Source organism: Sycon ciliatum, chromosome 1 (genome assembly GCF_964019385.1).
Source record: "Sycon ciliatum chromosome 1, ocSycCili1.1, whole genome shotgun sequence".
NCBI lineage: Eukaryota > Metazoa > Porifera > Calcarea > Leucosolenida > Sycettidae > Sycon > Sycon ciliatum.
The window spans coordinates 30,390,870-30,411,753 of record NC_088643.1 but is presented as its reverse complement, the minus strand read 5'-3'; the positions used below and the strand labels follow the sequence as shown (position 1 = coordinate 30,411,753).

At 47.7% G+C, this 20,884-nt stretch overlaps 3 protein-coding genes across 5 annotated transcripts; 2 read left to right on the top strand and 1 right to left on the bottom strand.

The window, feature by feature from the left end:
* The first annotated feature begins 1,470 nt into the window (after positions 1 to 1,470).
* LOC135822411 (frizzled-10-like) lies at positions 1,471 to 4,425 on the top strand. The gene has a single exon (XM_065335176.1). The coding sequence runs from the start codon at positions 2,100 to 2,102 to the stop codon at positions 3,885 to 3,887; it is 1,788 nt and encodes a 595-aa protein (XP_065191248.1). The 5' UTR covers positions 1,471 to 2,099; the 3' UTR covers positions 3,888 to 4,425.
* A 648-nt stretch (positions 4,426 to 5,073) lies between these two features.
* LOC135822383 (iduronate 2-sulfatase-like) lies at positions 5,074 to 11,530 on the top strand. Of its 3 annotated transcripts, none has more exons than XM_065335138.1 (2): positions 5,074 to 6,066; positions 10,527 to 11,530. In XM_065335138.1, exons 1-2 carry the CDS (start codon positions 5,134 to 5,136, stop codon positions 11,238 to 11,240), a joined length of 1,647 nt encoding a protein of 548 aa, XP_065191210.1. In that variant the 5' UTR covers positions 5,074 to 5,133; the 3' UTR covers positions 11,241 to 11,530. The 3 variants fall into 3 exon arrangements, with proteins under 3 accessions (XP_065191210.1, XP_065191227.1, XP_065191219.1); XM_065335155.1 differs by lacking the exon at positions 5,074 to 6,066 and adding an exon at positions 6,852 to 7,782; XM_065335147.1 differs by lacking the exon at positions 5,074 to 6,066 and adding an exon at positions 8,821 to 9,781.
* A 546-nt stretch (positions 11,531 to 12,076) lies between these two features.
* Positions 12,077 to 20,683, bottom strand: LOC135822403 (retinal rod rhodopsin-sensitive cGMP 3',5'-cyclic phosphodiesterase subunit delta-like). The gene is made up of 6 exons (XM_065335166.1): positions 20,452 to 20,683; positions 19,145 to 19,207; positions 18,491 to 18,516; positions 14,700 to 14,825; positions 13,815 to 13,920; positions 12,077 to 12,811 (listed from the first exon to the last, which is right to left on the bottom strand). The coding sequence occupies exons 1-6, from the start codon at positions 20,505 to 20,507 to the stop codon at positions 12,730 to 12,732; spliced, it is 459 nt and encodes a 152-aa protein (XP_065191238.1). The 5' UTR covers positions 20,508 to 20,683; the 3' UTR covers positions 12,077 to 12,729.
* Between the last annotated feature and the right edge of the window lie 201 nt (positions 20,684 to 20,884).

Sequence of the window (20,884 nt, the reverse complement as noted above, 5' to 3'; positions counted from 1 at the left end):
TAATGGTCCCCCTCCTCTCCAAGGCCTGCATGTACTCCTGCAAGTGAAAATAATATTAATATTGATGGGTGGTTAATGATGGGGAATGCGTGCCGCTACAGGTGACACACGCTCCAGTGTTGGGCGGGTGACAATTGCCTTGAATTGGATTAAGTATTCGCACTGACCTCCTTTGGAGAGTGAAACCTGCATGCTGTGCTTGAATAGTCCTTGACTCCCAACTCTAGCTAGTGCCAGTGCAGTACTAGTAGTGGAGCTGTCGTCGTGTTGACTGTATCTTCACACTTCGTAGTCATGTTACTAATACTACTAGTAGTATGAACACATCCAACCTGACACATCCATCCTGATTGAAACGGACAACAAAGGCTACATGTCGCCTACATTAAAATTTTTGAAATATGCAAGGTGCAGGGACAATCAGTCATGTCACATGTGTCATGTCATGTTTTCAGTGGTCTTATAATGTGTAGGCACTTAAGTGCACTATTTCTGGGCACTTCGTCACGGCATGGTTGCCAAGCTAGTTGTCACGCAGTCATGAAGAACTGCACTAGCCATTACGCCTGCATCTGGCCTGTAGTTGTGCTAGCTTCACCTTCGGGGGGGGGGGGGCTGTACGGGTGCCATACAGCAGCAGTCTTTACCGCATCGGCGCAACCGCCACGTGAACAGTGCCGGTTAGCTCGCGAAATTCAGTGACAGCAAAATATCCTAACCGACTTACTTCTCCAAGTCTACGCCGGCCAAGTAATCCTCGCTGCCCAAGCTGGCCTGGCGAATGACTGCTATCGACCCATCAGAGTTACATCTTTCCTTTCCTGCTGCAACACTCGACGTTCCCTTGTAGCTAGCCATGTCCAGGCAGTCGCTTGCCCCGAAAAGCAGCGTATCTCCAGCCTTTTCTCCTCGATTCCGACTAACAAAATGTATTACTATTACTGTATTAGTATCAGGACCCGCAAAGCGGTGGTCATCTTTGTACCTTGCACGTGTACACCCCTCAGGCTCAGGAGCAAGGAAGCAGTCACAGTCACCTTCTCTCACAGTCACAGTTTCGTCACCATCATCACACGAACGACTTACGTACACACGTACGCGTACACCACAAACACAGGCGTGCATAGGCTGACAGAGGATCTAGGAATAGGCTGACAGTGGAATTGCGTAGGTCCAAGACAAGGCGTCCACTAATCGTCTGGCAGTACCCCGCATTGCACTGACTGTGCAGAAGCAGAGGATTATATGGGGGATGCTGCAAGTCAACCTCCAACGCGGTCGCTGCATGCAGCAGTCACTATTACTTAGAGTAGTATTAGTTTATCAAAACTCAGCTCAGACATGGACGGGATGCGACTCACTGCGCAGTAACAGTTACTGTACGTACCGTACGTCATACGTCATAGGTAAGCAGAACCACCCCCACCATCAGGCAGCACCAACTCAGCTCTTACTTAGTCTTAGTCTTAGTCTCAGTTAGACTTAGAGTTAGAAGTAATTTTAGTTAGACCGTCGACCACATAGCTCAACATCAGGAAACAGTCAGCAAGTCACCCACCTGCCGTCAGTGTGGTGTCCTGTTGTTGAGTACTACTGCCAGTACGTGTAATATTGGTTGGCAGTATGGGATGCAGACGCAGACGAGAGAGTAACAGTTTCTTGATGAACTGAGAGTGAGAGATCAAGAAGATCTGTCCAGTTTACAATTTTCCCGGCGCTCCGTGACCCAGCTCTGGAGTTTAAATGCGTCTCACTGAATTCATAAGTGTGTTCTCGCCGAGGATTGGCTAATCATTGGACTTCCATGTACATCGTGTGCCGCTGGCAAGTAGTGAGGGTTACGAGGAGAGGAAGTTAGTTAGCTGTGATCCACCTCAGTCACATGGTGACTGCGCTGCTAGTCAATCTGCAGCCTTCTTCCGATCCGCATTCGGTGGCTTCGCTCGACCTGCTTGAGTGTATCACCAGAGTCCTGTGCCACAGATTAGCTAGCTGCATCTGGAACAGTTCAGTCTCTGATTGAGCTGACATTGCCATCTACGAATCGACGCCGTTGCAGAAGTAAGTAGTTAGTTCTTCCTGTCAGCCGTGTTAGCGGAATGGCTGTTGATGCCCATGCACTACTACGCTGCACTTGCTCGTCACCGGTAACGAGAAGGTATCGTCACTGCCCAAGCCAAATCCGCCCGTTCGTGATGAATTGTTGGACAATGCTGTTACTGCTGGTGGTCGCCGCATCAAGTAGCACAGGGACCGGCGAGTATTTTGACCGGTGTATGCCGAATGAGGTGAGTTACTGTAGCGAGACCCTCTGGTACAACTTCACCGTCTCTCACCCAGAGCAGCAGATATATGTGTCAGGGTTCATGAACCACTTCGAGCCCATTATAGCGAGCAGGGTGTGTCATCGGCATTTGTTCCGTTTCCTGTGCTTTAGCCTGGCGCCGATGTGTCTACCAGGCGAGGGAGACATGCCGTTAATGGAAAAGGTAGTACTGCCCTGCCGTAGACTCTGTGAAGCAGTGCATAGTGACTGCTCGCCAAAGATGGATCTCCTCTTTGGAGTGCAATGGCCAGGATTTCTGAAGTGCTCAGACCTTCCGGAAAAAAACTGTTATGAGTTTTATGGCGACTCGGACGCTGTGACTGGCTACGATGTAATACCGTTCCGGAGGATAGGCGGTTCTGATGAGAAGCTGTCTGGAAGAACGCAACAAAAACACACTTCCAAGTCAGCACCTCAGCCGGACAAGAGTGTATGCCCCAAGTCGATGAGCACCGACAACAGTTCGACGTTTTTCAATGTGGCCAATATCTCCCACTGCGGCATCCCGTGCAAGGGGAGCATCGCTCAGGAATTATCGAGTCCGATAGCCCTTACAGTGATTCGTTTGCTGTTATCATTGACTACTTTTGGGGCAACCATGGTTGCAGTTTGCTTCTACTTCACGCATCGAAGACGCCTGTTTGAGTTACTGGATAAACCTGTTGTGCTTCTGACAATGTCGATGGCTGTTCTGTCCATGGTACTATTTCTAACGCGCATAATCACGATGATGGATGGTAAAGGTGTGTTTTGCAGTCGCCACCATGGAATGGTTCATCAGCCATCGTCCGCATTGAAAGATGGCACCTGTGTGGGGGTATTCCTCTCGACACATTTTATGTGCACAGTATCCGCTCTCTGGGGTCTGGTGTTTGCGTGTCTTGTGTTCCTAAAACATGCCATGCTCTACACAGACGCAAGCATCAATCAATCGTACTGCTTCACTTACCTAACTGCTGTTGCTGTGTTCATGGCCATGGTGTTTACATCAGCAGTTGCCATTGTCGGAAGCATAGAGGGCAGCAGTATCACTCAACTCTGCCAGGTACAGCGCTCTTTCAGCGTCTCACAATTTATACTACCGTTGGCTGGAATCTACCTTCTCACTTTGATCATAACTATCCTCGCTGCTATCATACGCTATAATCAGCAAAGGCAGCCGAAAGGTGGTCTCAGCTTCACTGTGCCACTTGTAAAGCGTCCCAGGCACAGTGCCCGAGTTCATGATGATCCAGTATCCAGCAATGAGGAAGAGTCATGGATGGTATCTGTCGTGTTCATCTCGGCTCTCCTCACGTTTGGTGGAGTTCTGATTGGTGCAGTTGGTGTGAACCAAGCACCTAACACTGTTGATCACTGGGAAAAGACCATCTTGGCTTGTCAGCAGCAACCACGCTCGCTTGCCTGCACCCAAGGGAGCCATCCCTCGATGGCGCTCATTGTGTTGGAGGAACTCGCACGTCTACTGCCGGGGTTTCTATGTGCTGCGTGGCTATATATCAGACAGAAGCGGGTGAAAAACACAAGAACTTCACGCAGACCACTTGAAACAGCAATATGATCTGCAATGGCAAAGGTACTACGAAAGCGTTGAACCAAGCTCGGGGAACCATTATAATGATCAGGAAAGAAGAAATCCCAATCAACTGCAAGGCGCCGCCCTGTTTCTTTAGTCAGCTGCTAAATCTATTTTGAGGAACCCAGATGATATAACATTTCTGAGGACTACATTGTAGTATTCTCGACTCTCGCAATCTAATTGTACAATTGCATGTATAAGTATATCTGCACAATTGTAATGATGTGTTGCTTGTCTATGCCACTCAGTCTATGCCACTCACTATTTTTGTCAAACTTACCAAGAAGGGGAAGAGTGTGTTGCTCCCTACATGACCAAGAAGGCATGATCAACTCTTCTTTAAAAGCGACACAATGTATGGAGACTTCATTCCTACCATTTACCCGTGTTACTCATCCAGAGTTTATACATGTACATACTTTGATGTGGTTAAATTACGTTTCTCGAAAGTCAAACCCAACACCCTATTGTATTCACGAAAGAATTTATGCTCGCTCGAGTGATACATACAGTACTCGTCTTCCGACCACTCCCTTCATTCGCTTGTGCTTTTTATAAAAAAATCAGATCCCAGCGAAAGTAGACGACAACGCTACATGAAACAGACCGCGGGGCTTCACTCGTCTACCCTGAATTCTTTAGGAACGATGTACCGGTAATCAGTGTACTCGCCTCTGTACTACTGTAGTGTTCATTCCTACAACAAGTACAAGGGTACACGCCCAAACTGGAAGTGGAAAGAGCTGCAGGCAGTACGACTCGGCGGCTTGTCGTGCCAGTGGTTGCTATGCAGGCCAGTTGTCATGACATTTATTTATTTATTTTTATTGAAAAACCACAAACCTTCAGACATGTACATGTGAATGTGCACATGATATACAGTGTACATACGCATGTATTGAGAAGGCAGCACAGAAACGGCAGTGGTGGTGAGACCTGGGCAGCTCGTCCGACCGTGGGCCTCGGAGTCAACACTGGGCACATGCACATGCTCTACCCTGGACCTGGTCGCGTTGGCCTGGTAGATTCGACAACACAAAATGTTGTACAGTGGTCATGTACTTACGACAAAGACTGTGGCATCATCCACAAAATACGGGACATCACTTGCGAAACGGGACATTATTCATTCATAATCGCCTGGTATAAACATCTACCGTGCCGAATCAGCGGATGACTACAGCAGAGCAGCTTGTACCGTGATAGCGGCAGGACAGAAGGATTGTACATGTATTCGGCTATTCTGACCAAGCGCTGGTACCGGTATATACAGCGTGCACAGCGTGTTGGCCAAAGAGTCAACACTCCCGTGGGCATGGATGGACAATCTCCCCTGAGGTTGACGCAAGTAATGGCCGCGATAGTGATCTGCATTCTGAGATTTGCTCACTTCTCACTCGCAGCAGACAGCAGTCCGAAGAATGTGTTGATGATAGCCGTGGACGACCTGAGACCTCATTTCGGACAGAGTTACGACACACCCCAAGTCCTCACACCCAACATGGACAAATTGGCGCAGAGAGGTGTAACATTCAAACGAACGTATTGCCAAGCAGCTACATGTGGTGTTAGTCGTTCATCACTCCTCACAGGACGAAGACCAGACACCACACACGTACTAACAAATACGGGATGCTTCAGGAATGCTGGAAACTGGACTAGTTTACCACATTACTTCAAGACCAAAGGCTACACCACAGCTGGGGGCGGAAAAATCTTCCATGTCGGTGTGTGCGATGGTGCGGCGTTCGGTGAGGATCGTTTAGCATGGAGCCTTCCCTACTACCACGCACCATGCACACGCCTTGGAACATCCACGCCATGTGCTCCTCCCCGAACATTCGCGGCAAGGCCCTATTCCTGGTTTGCCAATGATTCAGTCACAGATGATGGAGTACAGGATGGGCTCATAGCCATGAACGCCATCTCGCAGATGCACAATCTCACCAAATATCACGCAGATACACCTTTCTTCCTGGCCGTCGGGTTTCACAAGCCACATCTTCCTCACATTGCGCCCAAGAAGTACTTTGATATGTACCCACTGGAGAATGTAGATCTGCCAGTCAATCCAAGGGTTCCCAAAGGCCTGCCTAAAGTAACGTGGAATGCGTGTAGCGAGTTTCTCTCATACAACGATTCCCATGTGGAGTCCAGGGAGGTAAGACAATTTATGTGCTACATACACCTGGATATCAGTGGTCAAATAGTAGACTCCACCACCCCCCACCCCCCCCCCCCTTGACCTTAACCTTTGAGGCCCATCGTTGGAGGCGATGATAGCGATGCTACAGCAGAAGCCTAAGCAACTAATACTTGTGGCAATCTACGTACATGTATTGTACAAGACTTTAGTGCACATTGTGTTTTTCATAGGGCACTAGATTTCGCACTGGGGAAGCTCTTTTTCATTTTCAGAGCGGTATCGTAATAATAATAATACCGCGCACTGTACATGTATATCGCGGCCTCCGTTAGTTAGTACTAATACTAGTAATAGTAGTTGCAGATGAATCACCCGGGATGTGCACACCACGTGACCACGGGCTGCAGACTGACTCCTTATCCTATGACTTATGAGTATGACTCGTTGCCGTCATTTTGCGACAGCTCCGCCTGTCGATCGACTAAGCTATGGTCAGTGAGTAAGGAAGATGAGGCTTGCACGTAGGTCTACATGTATGTCAAAATGCACTGTGAGTGATGCAGTATGACTACTAGTACTACAGTACAGTACAGTACAGTACAGTACAGTACAGTACAGTACAGTACAGTACAGTACAGTACAGTACAGTACAGTACAGTACAGTACAGTACAGTACAGTACAGTACAGTACAGCACAGGTGCTACAAATACATGTAGGTGACCGTGTCGACGCCTCCAACTCCAAGCTACTGCTCAGCGCCTGTAAAGTCAGTGTCTTCATCCATGTGTGCCACGTCCAAGAAAGATGTTATATCGTGTACTAGAAGTATTTTAGGAAAATTACACGAAGAGCCTCGCAAGGCGAGCAGCCTTTTTATAGAACAACCTATACGATGGAAGAACGAGCTATTATGAAACTGGCTTTGGTGCATGGCGCTGGCACTCCCAGGGCTGCTTCTCAGCGCTGTTCAACTGCCGCTTGCAGCAGCCAGCAGTCCGAAGAATGTGTTGATGATAGCCGTGGACGACTTGAGACCTCATTTCGGACAGAGTTACGACACACCCCAAGTCCTCACACCCAACATGGACAAATTGGCGCAGAGAGGTGTAACGTTCAAACGAACTTATTGCCAAGCAGCTACATGTGGTGTTAGTCGTTCATCACTACTCACAGGACGAAGACCAGACACCACACACGTATTGTCAAATGGAGGATGCTTCAGAAATGCAGGCAATTGGACTAGTTTACCTCATTTCTTCAAGAAGAACGGTTATACTACGGCTGGGGGCGGTAAAATCTTCCATCCTGGAGTTTGTGATGGGCTCGAGTTGGGTGAAGATCGCTTAGCCTGGTCTCTACCTTATTACCATGCTCCATGTCCCAGCCATGGAAGTTTCCCATGTCCCATTGGTCAAGGGAGACCCTTCTCCTGGGTGTCCAATGAGACAGCTACGGATGACCAAGTACCGGATGGTATGATCGCTCTCAACGCTATCTCGCAGATGCACAATCTCAGCAAATTCAACACTGAAACACCATTCTTCTTAGCTGTCGGCTTTCACAAGCCACATCTTCCACATGTTGCGCCTAAGAAGTACTTTGACATGTACCCACTGGAGAAAGTGGACTTACCTGCTAACCCAAATGTACCCAAACACTTGCCCAAGGTCACCTGGAACGGCTGTGGCGAGTTTCGGTCCTACAATGACTCGAATACTGAAGCCAAACTCGTAAGTCAAAAAGGCAAAGTCAAGTTATTATCTCCCCGCTCCTATAACAAAACAATAAAGGGAGAAAATACTAAATTGCCCACAGTAGTATACTGCAAGCTAGAGAGTAGAGGCGTGAAATTCCATTCATATCAGTAATCCAGTATCGTTCTGTTCGTTTGGTATTCGACCACGATCCCGCCGAGTGCAGCTGTAGCCGGATTTCTTTTTGAGCAGCATCTCTCCGCCTGCGAAGATCAGTCACTGCCACTGGTTGGAGGGCCCAGGACGTCCCTGTCCATTGAGTCTCTATTCTGCAACCACACAATGGGGTGTGTAATTGGCAAAACTGGTTTGGGTATTGCCCTCCCAGTCCCAAACGAGTCGCGAAGTCGGCTCAGGTTGCGGCGTCGATTAGTTTGTGCGAAGTAATTAGTTAGTTAGTAGATGACCACATGCGGGAGACTCATCTGGGATTGGGCACCCGACTTCAGCTGGGGAGGAATGCGAATGCGGAGCTGAAAAGGAGATTGGTGCTGCCCTCACTATGTCGAACCTGGGCCGGGAATTAGACCTCCGAGGCATTGTACTATTCCCTGGCCAGGAGTCTGAGGAGAGCTAAACATGTCTCTACAAGTAGATCTGCATGGTTATTTACAAAGATGCCTCCAACACCTCTTGCACCTACCGTTGGTTTCTGGCAGGGAGTCGTAAAAGCCTACCTGGTTTCTGGCGTAGTCTGCGATGGACCACCATTGTCTAGGAGCGACGTGTACGTCCTCGGCCTCGGGTCACTATTTAGAAGCATGCGAGTATCATGTGATCGAAAAAAAAGGTCTGCAGACTTTTTAGTTTTACATCAGATTCTACACTGCGACACTAGACTACGCATAGCTCAGATACACGATCATGATCAAGAAAGCGGCATATTATTATATCCCTGGCCCATGCAGTCAGTATCAGTGACTTGTATCGGTGGTCGAGAGCTTGGCCACCGGTGCACCCGCACTGCGATCCCGCACGCCAACTGGCTGTCTCAGATACATTGTAGGTCTGCGCTCCGCAGACCGAGACTTCAGAAGTGCGATTTTTCTTTCAAAGAGAAAATATTTCGCAATGGTCGATACCTTCACCTCCGGTGCTGATCTGACCTGTTTTGTAGGGGTAGTTTTAGGAGACGGAAGTAAATCAGGCAGAAATGGCGATTGTAGCGTTTGCAACTGCATTGGCTCTTCTTCTTAGCATTGCGCAGCCATCGCTGACTTCGTTCAGCAGTCCGAAGAATGTGTTGATGATAGCCGTGGACGACTTGAGACCTCATTTCGGACAGAGTTACGACACACCCCAAGTCCTCACACCCAACATGGACAAATTGGCGCAGAGAGGTGTAACGTTCAAACGAACTTATTGCCAAGCAGCTACATGTGGTGTTAGTCGTTCATCACTACTCACAGGACGAAGACCAGACACCACACACGTATTGTCAAATGGAGGATGCTTCAGAAATGCAGGCAATTGGACTAGTTTACCTCATTTCTTCAAGAAGAACGGTTATACTACGGCTGGGGGCGGTAAAATCTTCCATCCTGGAGTTTGTGATGGGCTCGAGTTGGGTGAAGATCGCTTAGCCTGGTCTCTACCTTATTACCATGCTCCGTGTCCGCAGCTTGGAAGTCTTCCGTGTGCAGAACCTAGGGGTTTTCCCCATAGAAATCACTCGTGGATATCGAATGAGACAGCTACGGATGACCAAGTACCGGATGGTATGATCGCTCTCAACGCTATCTCGCAGATGCACAATCTCAGCAAATTCAACGCTGAAACACCATTCTTTCTGGCTGTGGGATTTCACAAGCCACACCTTCCACATTTCGCTCCCAAGAAGTACTTTGACATGTACCCACTGGAGAAGATGGATCTGCCGGCAAATCCCAACGTGCCGAAGAACTTGCCGAACGTCACGTGGAACAATTGTAACGAGTTCCTGTCGTACAATGACTCGCAGGTGGAAGCACATATGGTACGCGACCAGAGAAATCTTGAACCCCTAGAGACTAGAGAGGTCTTGTTTGCACATCCAGTGCCAGGTTTTACGACAAAGAAACATGTTGATCAGTTGATAGCATGTTACACTGAAGGCGGAGGATGCACTGTGTTGAAAACAGTGCACCTGACTACTTGACTAAGTAATTAGTTACAACCATCATCGGTTGGCAGAGCCCCGGTCTTGTGACCATTTGAACCGTCTGGCCACGGTCTTGTGACCATTTGAACCGTCTGGCCCCGGTCTTGTGACCATTTGAACCGTCTGGCCCCGGTCTTGTGACCATTTGAACCGTCTGGCCCCGGTCTTGTGACCATTTGAACCGTCTGGCCCCGGTCCGGACCCTAGTAAATTACACTAGGGAGTCTTTTGTCACGATATGAGGGTCCGAACCGGGGCCAGACCCGATACGGTTCAAATGGTCGCGAGACCGGGCCTCTGCCAATCGACAATGGTGGTCAGGAGCCGCACTGTTTTCAACACAGTGTGTTTCCGCCTTCAGTGTAACATGCTGTCAACCGATCAACATGGCAATCTATCAAACAATCCTTCCATACGACAAAGAAACTTGTGCGAATGTTTAACAGCTGGCTGGTTGTACAGCTACATGAATACTGTGCAATAGAAAATCATTATGTCCTGGCCAGTGCTGTACATTGAGCTGCTCTATCTAGTTGTTAGCACTGATTGAGTTTTGTCATGTGTGCTCCCTCTCTTTCAGGATCACTTCTCCCAGGAACAGCCGCTTAGTGACGCGCACACACGCATCCACCGCAGAGCGTATTACGCAACCACAACATTCGTGGACGCGCAGGTCGGCAGAGTTCTGGATGCTCTGGATGAGCTTGGCCTGACAAACGACACAGTGGTCATGCTGTGGGGTGACCATGGCTGGCATCTCGGAGAGAACAACGAGTGGGCAAAGCACACCAACTTTGAGCATGCCACTCACGTTCCTCTGTTCATATCGGCACCGGGCGGCCAGAAGGGTGCCATCAGCCAAGCACTTACTGAGCTTGTAGACGTGTATCCAACACTTGCTGAGCTTGCTGGCTTGCCTGTGCCCACAGAGTGCCCGTCCGATTCCAAACTTGTTGACGTTTGCACGGAGGGCCGTTCTCTAGCCCCATTAGTAATGAACCCGGCTGTTGCGTGGAGCCCAGCGGCATTCAGTCAGTGGCCCAAAGGTGGAGACATGGGTTACACAATGCGCACGCAGCGGTACCGCTACACAGAATGGGTAGGCTACAACAAGACCTCGCATGGCCCTATCTGGTCTAAGCTGCTCGGCACAGAGTTGTACGACTTCATGACGGACCCGAACGAAACCGTCAACCATGCACAAGACAGCGCCATGGCTAGCCTAGTCACAGAGCTCAGCCATCAGCTGCACGCAGGTTGGAGGAATGCTACTGTATCCACTGTTCCATCTTGAGAAATCACACTCACATAAAACATAAAAACACACAAGTGCATGCATACATTTTTAAAACAATCTCTCATTGTCCCTCTACACTATTTTACCCCATCTAAGATTGAAGAGTAGAGTTTGTTTTCGTCCATGGGTTGGTATGGAAGGAGATTTTCAATCCAATCAAGACATCGAGCTATTTGAGTACTTGTAAGTTGTAGTTGAAACAGAAGCTCAGGGTATTCTAAAAGCGATACACCACTTGATTGTCCAAATCGGCCCACAGAATGATGGTCGAGTGACGCGCATTTGAATGCACTACAGTGGTATGGATTGATCCGCTCAGTGTATATGTATCCGAGTCAGTTTACAAAACCGGCATTCTGTGTGCATTCATACCACATGTACTCGTATCGTATTACACGTATTGTAGGGATGATTCAGAAAAGCCTCACGGGATGGAATGCAGACCAGGTTTATAGTGACTCATATAATGACAGACTCACAGGAAACCTTTTAACGTCGTGTCCCTGTGGTGCTGACCTACGTGAGGATAGCTACCTTCCCATGGCTAGTGCGTGAGACTCCAATTACAACATAGTCACAGAGTGGTCAGGCCTTGATTGCCCGGTCTTTCATTCACTTCCGGTCGGTGCACAATCAGCTGGAGCAGAACAACAGCCACTGCTACGGTTTGCCTCACTGGTGTGGTGAACACGCCAATCGGCTTATCCAGTTCCCTTGTCCCTGCAGATATTCAGCAATTGACTTGTCGGACGGCTCTATGGGCATGCAAATCAGTCAGTCCTGTACCCTGTGCATGCACCTGAAATACGCAAACAACACACTGAACAGAAACCCGACCGACAAAATGTTAAAAGTATATGGCTCAGCGCAAAATAAAATTTGTTTGAAAATTCAGTACATACCAAGCAAGGTGGCCGGAGATAATAAATGTGAGGACTTGGCTGGCTTGGAAAAGGAGGACAAATTTACACGACTCGTGAGCATTCCATAGCGATGAACTCATTGCTGTCCCGTGTGAGTGGATATAAATATGTTTTCACTTTGCTATATTCACGGTAGGGCCGTCACAACAGAAAGATTGATCACGAGAGAAAGCCACAAGCGACTGAATCATTGATATCCAAACAACATCCTTTAAAAGTGCCACCAGCAGAGACAGGCAGTAAGTCAAAGCAGACACAGGAACAGTGGGAAGACCCACCCACCCACACGCTCGGGGCACACACACAACAAAAAGGAAGATGTGGCAAGCAAAATGATGTTCAAAAAGGTACACACATGTTCTCAAGTGACAGCTACAGTTATAGATAATGGAAGAGTTATGAGGGTAGCGGTTAGCAGTTTCAAGAACTTGCGCGTGTTTTGTTCATATATTATTAATATACGTGTTCGATTTCCCACCATCATGTCGTAGAAATTATGGAGAGAACATATCCGTTTCACAGCAGCGTTGCGAGCAGTCGGCACCGCTGTCAGTGCGGACCACTTAAACATAGAAGACTCGAACAAGAGAGGTACTGACCAGCTCTGATTCGTCAAAGAACAAGGTTTCAATAATCACCTTGCCACTGTGTGTATGTGCGAGCAGAACAAGAAGCAAAACAGTATAGACAAGAATAATAACGATTTCCGGCATGGAAGCGCCCGTCCCCGTACAGAGTTCTTAACGGGTGCATACTGCATTAGCAATGCATTCCGTCCACACTTGGTTAAAAGCCCCTCTTGAATGATAGCCCCCCCCCCCCCCCCCCCCCCGACTGACAGGCTGCAGGGGCGTGCATGCAGGCTCCCGCAGACAAAGTGCCTAGTACGTATTGTCTCACACATCAACATGTACATCATTGAGTATACAACTCCTTATGTACCGACTGGTACATGCAATAGTCGCACTTGAACACATCCCACTGACTGGCCGGGTTGCAAGAGGTGTGCTAGGAACAACACGTGTATCCGATTTATTAGAAATCCTAGAGCAGATACTTAGAGTGTGTACATTTCATTACTATTAAACACTCGACACTCGACACTCGATACCTCGCTAGAATATTATAGCTTAATGATTCACTCGTTCACCCCTACTATAAATGCACTGCGACCCTGAAAGGTTTATTTAAATTTGGCAAAGAATTGACCGAGATATGAATACAGTCGACTCCTGATATAACGAACACCATTTAATATGCAGGAGAATTAGTTCTTTATAGCCGAAGTTCGTTATAACAGAAATGCACTAATACTGTGGGTTCAAATTGGAACATGGACTGCGGTTCGCTATACAGTCGTCCCTCTCTAATCCGGCACTTTATAATCCAGCACCCTCGATAAACCAGCACAATTTTCAGTAGCCAAAATGTCCTCTTCATGCACATTGCAGCAGTAAATCAGATTTGTTAATCCAGCACCCTCCCTAATCCAGCAGATTTTCGTGGCACAAATGGTGCCGGATTATAGAGGGACCACTGTATCATGAAATTCTCTATATGCGAGAGTTTGTTTTAAGTGGAATCGACTGTACATTCCTCAAGTCTCCCAGGAATATCATATCTATCACATCCATGTTCATCCTCTCACCTTAGAACATTAGCGGGGATCATATCTTGAGCAGGTGCTGCCTCAATGATTGACTGCCATGTGTTTGTGGAGTTCGGGATGACAAATCCAAAGTCGAAAAACCATTCTGCAGAAGCAGAGAAGCAAGCGCACGCACATTCACACATTTCCAAGGTAAGCGACCCCCCGCCCGTACATCTACTGTAGTATGTCCATTGCAATTCTATTCGACCAGCATCACAGCATCACTCAGTCATTATCAGTATGCCAATGCTCTCGCGAGGATTTATAGGTCTGATGGTTTCTCTGATTGATGACCATGTGCCAATCACAGGTCTCAACCTCTCAGCTGCAACCAGAACGACAGCCCGCTTTGCTCAATGTGCACACCTGAAATATACAGGTCACTCGTACAAACACGAATCCAGTGTAGCTGTACTGAGCATCGGCAAATATCACTCTCTGCCTGCAGAACAGATAGCAATGTCGACCACCGTAACCTTGGACCATTGGGTTTACACCATGAGAATCATAACTATTATTATATTTCCTTATGTGCCAGTTCCCTGGCCTGACTTCCAAGGCCATTGTTCAAGAAGGAGAGAGATGGCAATGTGCATTAAAAAATTTGCTTTAACTGGTTTTTTTTTAATAGTAGAAGACAAGCAGACAATTGTGCACTTGCCACTGCATCCTTTCACAAGACGAAATGTACCGATTCAATAGCCACTTATATGGAGTGTTGAAATGAAAACGATTGCAAGCGTCCACTCGCCTTCAACCTACTGATGAATCCACAGTGTGCATATCAGTTGCAGCACAAGCAGCCATATCACTCAGAACAATATCAATACCACCAGAACATCAGCAACAGTGGTTAACCCCGATCAATATCAATGGCAGTACCTTCCAGGACAGTATCATTCAAGATAACACGTTGCTCAAGACGCAGCTTCTTGATTGCTTCTCTCGAGGAAAAGTTTATTTCACGGGACACACTCCTGCACTTGAGAATCTTCTTCGGAACACGAGCTGCACAGGCAGGGCAAGAAGTTGATCATCATCATCAACAGGAGAATTTCACAATAGCAAACCCATATCGCGTGTGACGTTCTTCAGTCACAGACTCAGAAACACATGTCTTGAGTTATCTCGGAAATATTTATTGGCGCTATGATGAGACGAACCTTCGCTCTAGAAGAACCAGTAGTCATTGGATAAATGTCTTATTCACTGGATATATGAGGCATCGGCAGCAAGAACCGGGGCCGGGGTCCTGGCGATTTTTCAAAATGCCAATATTTGCGAAAAACCGAACCGATGTCGTTTTTTAGTCACCGCGTTCAAAGCGAAAAGACTTCTAGCGCTATCGCTTTGAAAGTGCCTTCCTCTTGGTGGCTTCACTATTATTTTGTCGTCGTCGCAGTTGTAGTTTATCCGCCAAGCACTTGGGACGTCCAGGTAGGCGTTTTCAGCCACTATGGAGGCGTTTGCGCTCTGGGTAGCATCTGCAAATCATGCGCTCAAAAGAGAGCGAAACAAATAATTCTTGGCGGAACGATCCCGTCACAAATTTTTGATGGAGCACGAGCGACTAGAATATTTGGCAGCTGGATCTCCAGAGATACTCCGCTGCCTGTGATAGTCCCCCGCAAGAAGAATCAGGTGAAAGTGAAGAGGTTTCGCTCAGATGACAAGCCATCAGCGGAGGCAGCGGAGACGCTGAGTTTGAGAGCTCCGTGACACGAAGTGGCGACGCGGACAGCAGCGCTGAGAGTGCCGAACGGGATTCAGTACTCCGTGGCGACTATTCTCAGCTGGATAAGTTGGTGAGATACGGAGACAGCCCTGAATGAACTTAAAGGGGAAGTATACCCTAAAATCAAATTTTCACAAGTTGTAGTCTTCGGGGTGCTGAGTCGAATGGTCTTGGTCCAAGGAAGCTGAGACGCTCCCTTCCTCCTTTATTCCCAATCGAACTCGCGCACTTCCACCGAAACTGGGTGACTGCGCCCTACTAGATGGGGATTTGTATGCAAAATGTCACAAAAGCGCCATTTCGTTCTTATAAAAGCACGGATGACCGCCATTGGCCCATATGTTGTAGTCTTTTGGATGCTGAGTCGACTGGTTTTGGTCCGAAAAGGCTGCGATGCAGCGTTCCTCCTTTATTCCTAATCGAAAATGGTTGAACAAGCGGTCACGTGCTCCTGCGTACACTAGTCACCTGGTCACCGTGCCTGCAGGGTACAACTTACTAGCCTGTTTGACCTTTTTTGGGTGCAGTCCTGTCACTCGAGTTGAACCTTGGTGTGAAAGTTGTCGGCTGCTGGCGCGGTGCCCTGTGATTTGGGCACCCAGGAGCACGTGACCGCTTGTTCAACCATGTTCGATTGGGAATAAAGGAGGAACGCTGCATCGCAGCCTTTTCGGACCAAAACCAGTCGACTCAGCGTCCAAAAGACTACAACATATGGGCCAATCGCGGTCATCCGTGCTTTTATAAGAACGAAATGGCGCTTTTAGTGACATTTTGCATACAAATCCCCATCTACATATAGTAGGGCGCGATCACCCAGTTTCGGTGGAAGTGCGCGGGTTCGATTGGGAAAAAAGTAGGAAGGGAGCGTCGCAGCTTCCTCGGACCAAGACCATTCGACTTAGCACCCAGAAGACTACAACTGGTGAAAATTTGATTTTAGGGTATACTTCCCCTTTAACCTTACTTGATACAAGATATTTCGTGAATAAAATTGTTGCAATATATAACCATGCACGCTTGCAGTGCTCATGAAATTTATCACAGTATAATGCATGTATCTACGAGCTCCTGTGCGTAGGATCAAGGAGAGCAAGGCATGCTTGGTGGATGTATCTGGCTTGGCCCAGCATGCATATCTAGTCTTGTAGGTTCTTCCCAGCAATGTAAAACGTCAGTTGCTTGGCTTCTTTCTGTCTGACAAGTCTGCGTACAACACCACACCTGCACATGACAGGGATTGAGTTTTCAAGCACAGCAGCAAGTGCAGGCAACAATGTTACTATAATTACCAACTAGAGTACGCTGTGCTTCCCTCAAGACCTATAAATATGCTAAATCATTCTCAACCACTCCATCAGAGCCAACTGTAACTGCATTCCATTTTGCCTTTTTGCTGACCATTTTTGTCAACCTTCACCCATCATTTCGGGCGTTTTTTACCATCTTGGTAGGTGCCCAGAGCTCCAAAATTTGGCCCATAGATCACTCATTTAGTGGACAGTTCAAACCCATCAAAAACTAATTTTTGCCAAATATCACCTAACCCTGGTTTTTGCTGCCCATGCCTCATAATCATAATGGATAAGAAGAACTCCCATTGTTGCGAACAAATACCAGCAGTACCTTGATGTTCGTCCTAAAGAGTTTTAATGTACGAATATCAGTTATACGCTCCACTACAAGATATGGCTTGCTATACAGTGTATATGAAAACAGCTCGCTGCAAAGGGTTTTGTGCAGACTCAAAAATAGGCAAGGACAATGGCTTGGTAATATCACAAAATTTGCTCCACACGAGTTGGTTAACCGTGGAGTCAACTAAAAGCCCTGTAGGGATATCAGCGAAAGCACTGCGCAGCATGTTCGTGTCTTACGTCATGCAGAAATCTATGAGGCGCACGGTCGACAAGAAAAAATGGCGATCGCAGAAATCACGTCGCGGATCAGGCTCAGCGCAGACCGGCAAGGAGTAAAAATTAAAATCGACACTCGACAAGAAGCTTGTTTGTTGGTTTGCTTGAGCTCGATTCATTCAGGAAAGGAGACATCAGGAGCCAATATTCTTCGGCGCCCATGCCTGTTAAACGTTCTCAAGCAAAGACATGACGAAGGAAGAAGACGTTCGTAGCTGGATGGAGCTATGTTTGCAACAAAGAACAGTACTCGTACTTGAACAGGCCACCTGGTGACCTCTGGTTGCGTCCGAAACTTACTTGTTGATTTTGCTCTAGCCACGCCAAGCAAGTTTCCAAGACTTGGGCTCCTACTCCCTTGTCTAGACAGCCATGACCCGAAACTACTTGGGCAAAGGTCCTCGACGCGAGAACAAGTAGTATTGCCACTGTCATTCAAAACTTCAAAAGCGCCATATGTGTGGTACATGGTGCCCAAGTAATCTTTCAATTATTTTCGCGCGAACGCCTCCGTGGATTTCCTCCAATCTTGGCACGTGTAGTCCACATGGTCACGCCAATTCAATGACGTCTTCAAAAGGGGACTTCCCTGGTTAGATCTTGCCAGGTACCAGCCGACGTTCTACGAAATCTAGCTGATGATCGACCATTTTTGAGCTGGAAGAAAGTGCCTCGGAAAACCTGTGGACGACGTCGAGAACAGTGTAATAAATGATGAATGTATTCCTAGTAACCTCTGTAGCCATCGTCCAGCGTCGTAGAGGGAAGCTTCGAAGTAGCTCGGCTCTAGCTGGTCTTCTTCCTCAGACACTTCTTCGCCATTCCGTCCTTCTTTTCCATCCTGATTTACTTGCGAATTTTTTCGGGTGTGGATGGTCGCGGCTTGTCGGCCGCGTTAGATGTGCACGTGATCACCTGCGCAGTGGGCTGCGCAGTGCGTTCGCTGATATCCCTAACACAGGGCAGCCTATGCAGAATTACTGATGGATAGTCAGTTAGGATTGCACGCCTAGCCATCTTACCTATGTGCTCTTTTCCTGGCTTGGACCTAGCGGTCAATTAACACATGAAAACAGTGCAACGCACACACACACACACACACACACACACACACACACACACACACACACACACACACACACACACACACACACACACACACACACACACACACATACACACACATACACACACATACACACACACACACACACACTTGTACTTGTTGCACACTGCCAAAACTGGTCACGTGGGTCTCCCCGGGAGAGAGGAGAGAGACTCAAAAGGAATCTTGGAAAGATGACTCAATTGGCTATTGAACCGCCCAACGGCCGACACCCTCTGAAATCCCCAAAACTCTGGGTGGACTTCAAAATGATCCCACTTATGGGCTCACCACACCTCAGTAAGTGGGTGAGGACAAGGTGCAGAAAAAGGATTGACGGCATCAGGGTATCCGTCCTGGGATCCAACTGCAGTTACCCCTGCCCCCAGTGAAGGTAATACTTGCTACTAGTGTGGGTGGCTAAATCAGAGTGGATCTGATATAAGCGTCACTAGCACAATTGATTACACAAGACACACACACACACACACACACACACATACACATTATCAAAACCAAGACAGCTGGAGATGAACAAGCACCGTGTGTACTCCCAGTCACAGAGACTTACATATCTTCGCTACTCTGCCAGAGCACCTTGCCGGAAGCTGCATCACGCAGGTTCATCCAGTTGCTGCAAGAATCATGGCAATCTTGTCAAGGGTTTCACAACACTACAGATTTGGGGAAAAAAGTAGCATATCACCTCAGTCCTGTCCTGAGCCTGCATACACTCATATACTGTTATGAGCTGGCTGAACAGTGCAACAGAGACAGGAAATTCGAGACCAGTTGTGATACGGTTATGATAGGAATGAAAGATAATTTGCCCCCCCCCCCCCCCTCTCCTCCGTAAATGCAAAGTTATTTGTACAGTGGGACTAAGAAGGCACATACATGTACTCTGATATGGCGTGTACTTGCCAAGAAAGAACACCAGTGTCCGGAGGGGGCATGGATGTGTGGTGCATTGTGTGAGTGTCGGGGTATGTAGTGGTGTGTTGTGTGAGTGTCGGGGTATCATGGGTATGTAGTGGTGTGTTGTGTGAGTGTCGGGGTATCATGGGTATGTAGTGGTGTATTGTGTGAGTGTTGGGGTATCATGGGTATGTAGTGGTGTATTGTGTGAGTGTCAGGGTATCATGGGTATGTAGTGGTGTATTGTGTGAGTGTCGGGGTATCATGGGTATGTAGTGGTGTATTGTGTGAGTGTCAGTCAGACACACTATTAAGTACTAGCATCTGCAGGAATGCCATCACCCTACTCCCTAGCTAGGAATGCCATCACCCTGCAGGAATGCCATCACCCTACTCCCTAGCTCAATGATCAATACGCTAATGCAGATCGGCTCAGACATCTGTGTAAGGCCGTTTAGACACCTCTAGAGAGAGGGACAGTTCTCATCACCAGTAACCTTCAAAAGATAATGAAATAGTCTGGTAATACTAAGAAAGTTCCAGCACGTAAAACAACCTACCACCCCCCCCCCCCCCCCTCCCACACACACACACACACACACACACACACACATCAACCTACGCTACCCCTCTCTCCCCCATGGCCCACGCAAGACAACGCGAGTTTTGATAATAAAATTAATATTATTATAATAAACAATCAATGACATTCACAAAATCAGCCTGTCCGTCTATACACCGGAACGTAATGTCGTAGCATACAAGCAGCAATATTCTTTGCCTCGGAGTGTGTCGCGTTACCAAGCAAGAGCACGAATAAGTGTTACCTCAAGATCAGTTAGCGTGCATGCTACACAAGCTAGCGGACAAATACCCGCACCCGTCAGCATGCTTGCAGTAGCCAGAAGTAACAGCAATAATAAGAATAATATTATTATGATGTTTGCATCGAGAGGATACAGTTTGAAGCCGTCTAGTATTTTGTCCTTCACTTCTGGTGCCGTTGGACTAGCCATCTCCACGCCGTTTTCCAAGACAAGCAACAAGCTATTCACAAAACAATTTCTGCACTACGTGAAGTCGATAGTACTAGTACTAGTAGATGTCTACAAGCGACGACGTCCAAGCGCCAACAGTGAATGTGTCCATACAATCCGGGCATGTGCTGGTTTCCTCCTTCAAAAAAATAATATATTCGTTGTGATGTGTCCACTGCGCGTGTACTGACTCACTCAGTCACTGATATGAGATGAGTCTGTCGATGTGACTCCCTGGCCTTGGCTTAGCCCTACGCGCGTAGACCAAGGACTTAGGTAGACTGTACTCTGTAGTGTAGAGTCTACGAGCACCGGCGTCGTAGATCTACTTGACGGAAAGTCTGAACTGAACTGAA

Bases quoted from the DNA above. Each gene is read 5' to 3' on its own strand.
- LOC135822383 (XM_065335138.1), top strand. From the start codon at position 5,134: ATGTATTCGGCTATTCTGACCAAGCGCTGGTACCGGTATATACAGCGT. The intron at 6,067-10,526 runs GTAAGACAATTT...CCTCTCTTTCAG, and splicing joins CCCATGTGGAGTCCAGGGAG to GATCACTTCTCCCAGGAACA.
- LOC135822411 (XM_065335176.1), top strand. From the start codon at position 2,100: ATGGCTGTTGATGCCCATGCACTACTACGCTGCACTTGCTCGTCACCG.
- LOC135822403 (XM_065335166.1), bottom strand. From the start codon at position 20,507: ATGGCTAGTCCAACGGCACCAGAAGTGAAGGACAAAATACTAGACGGC. The intron at 14,826-18,490 runs GTAAGATGGCTA...CTGCCTGTGCAG, and splicing joins GCCAGGAAAAGAGCACATAG to CTCGTGTTCCGAAGAAGATT. The intron at 12,812-13,814 runs GTGAGAGGATGA...ACATACACACAG, and splicing joins ATCCCCGCTAATGTTCTAAG to TGGCAAGGTGATTATTGAAA.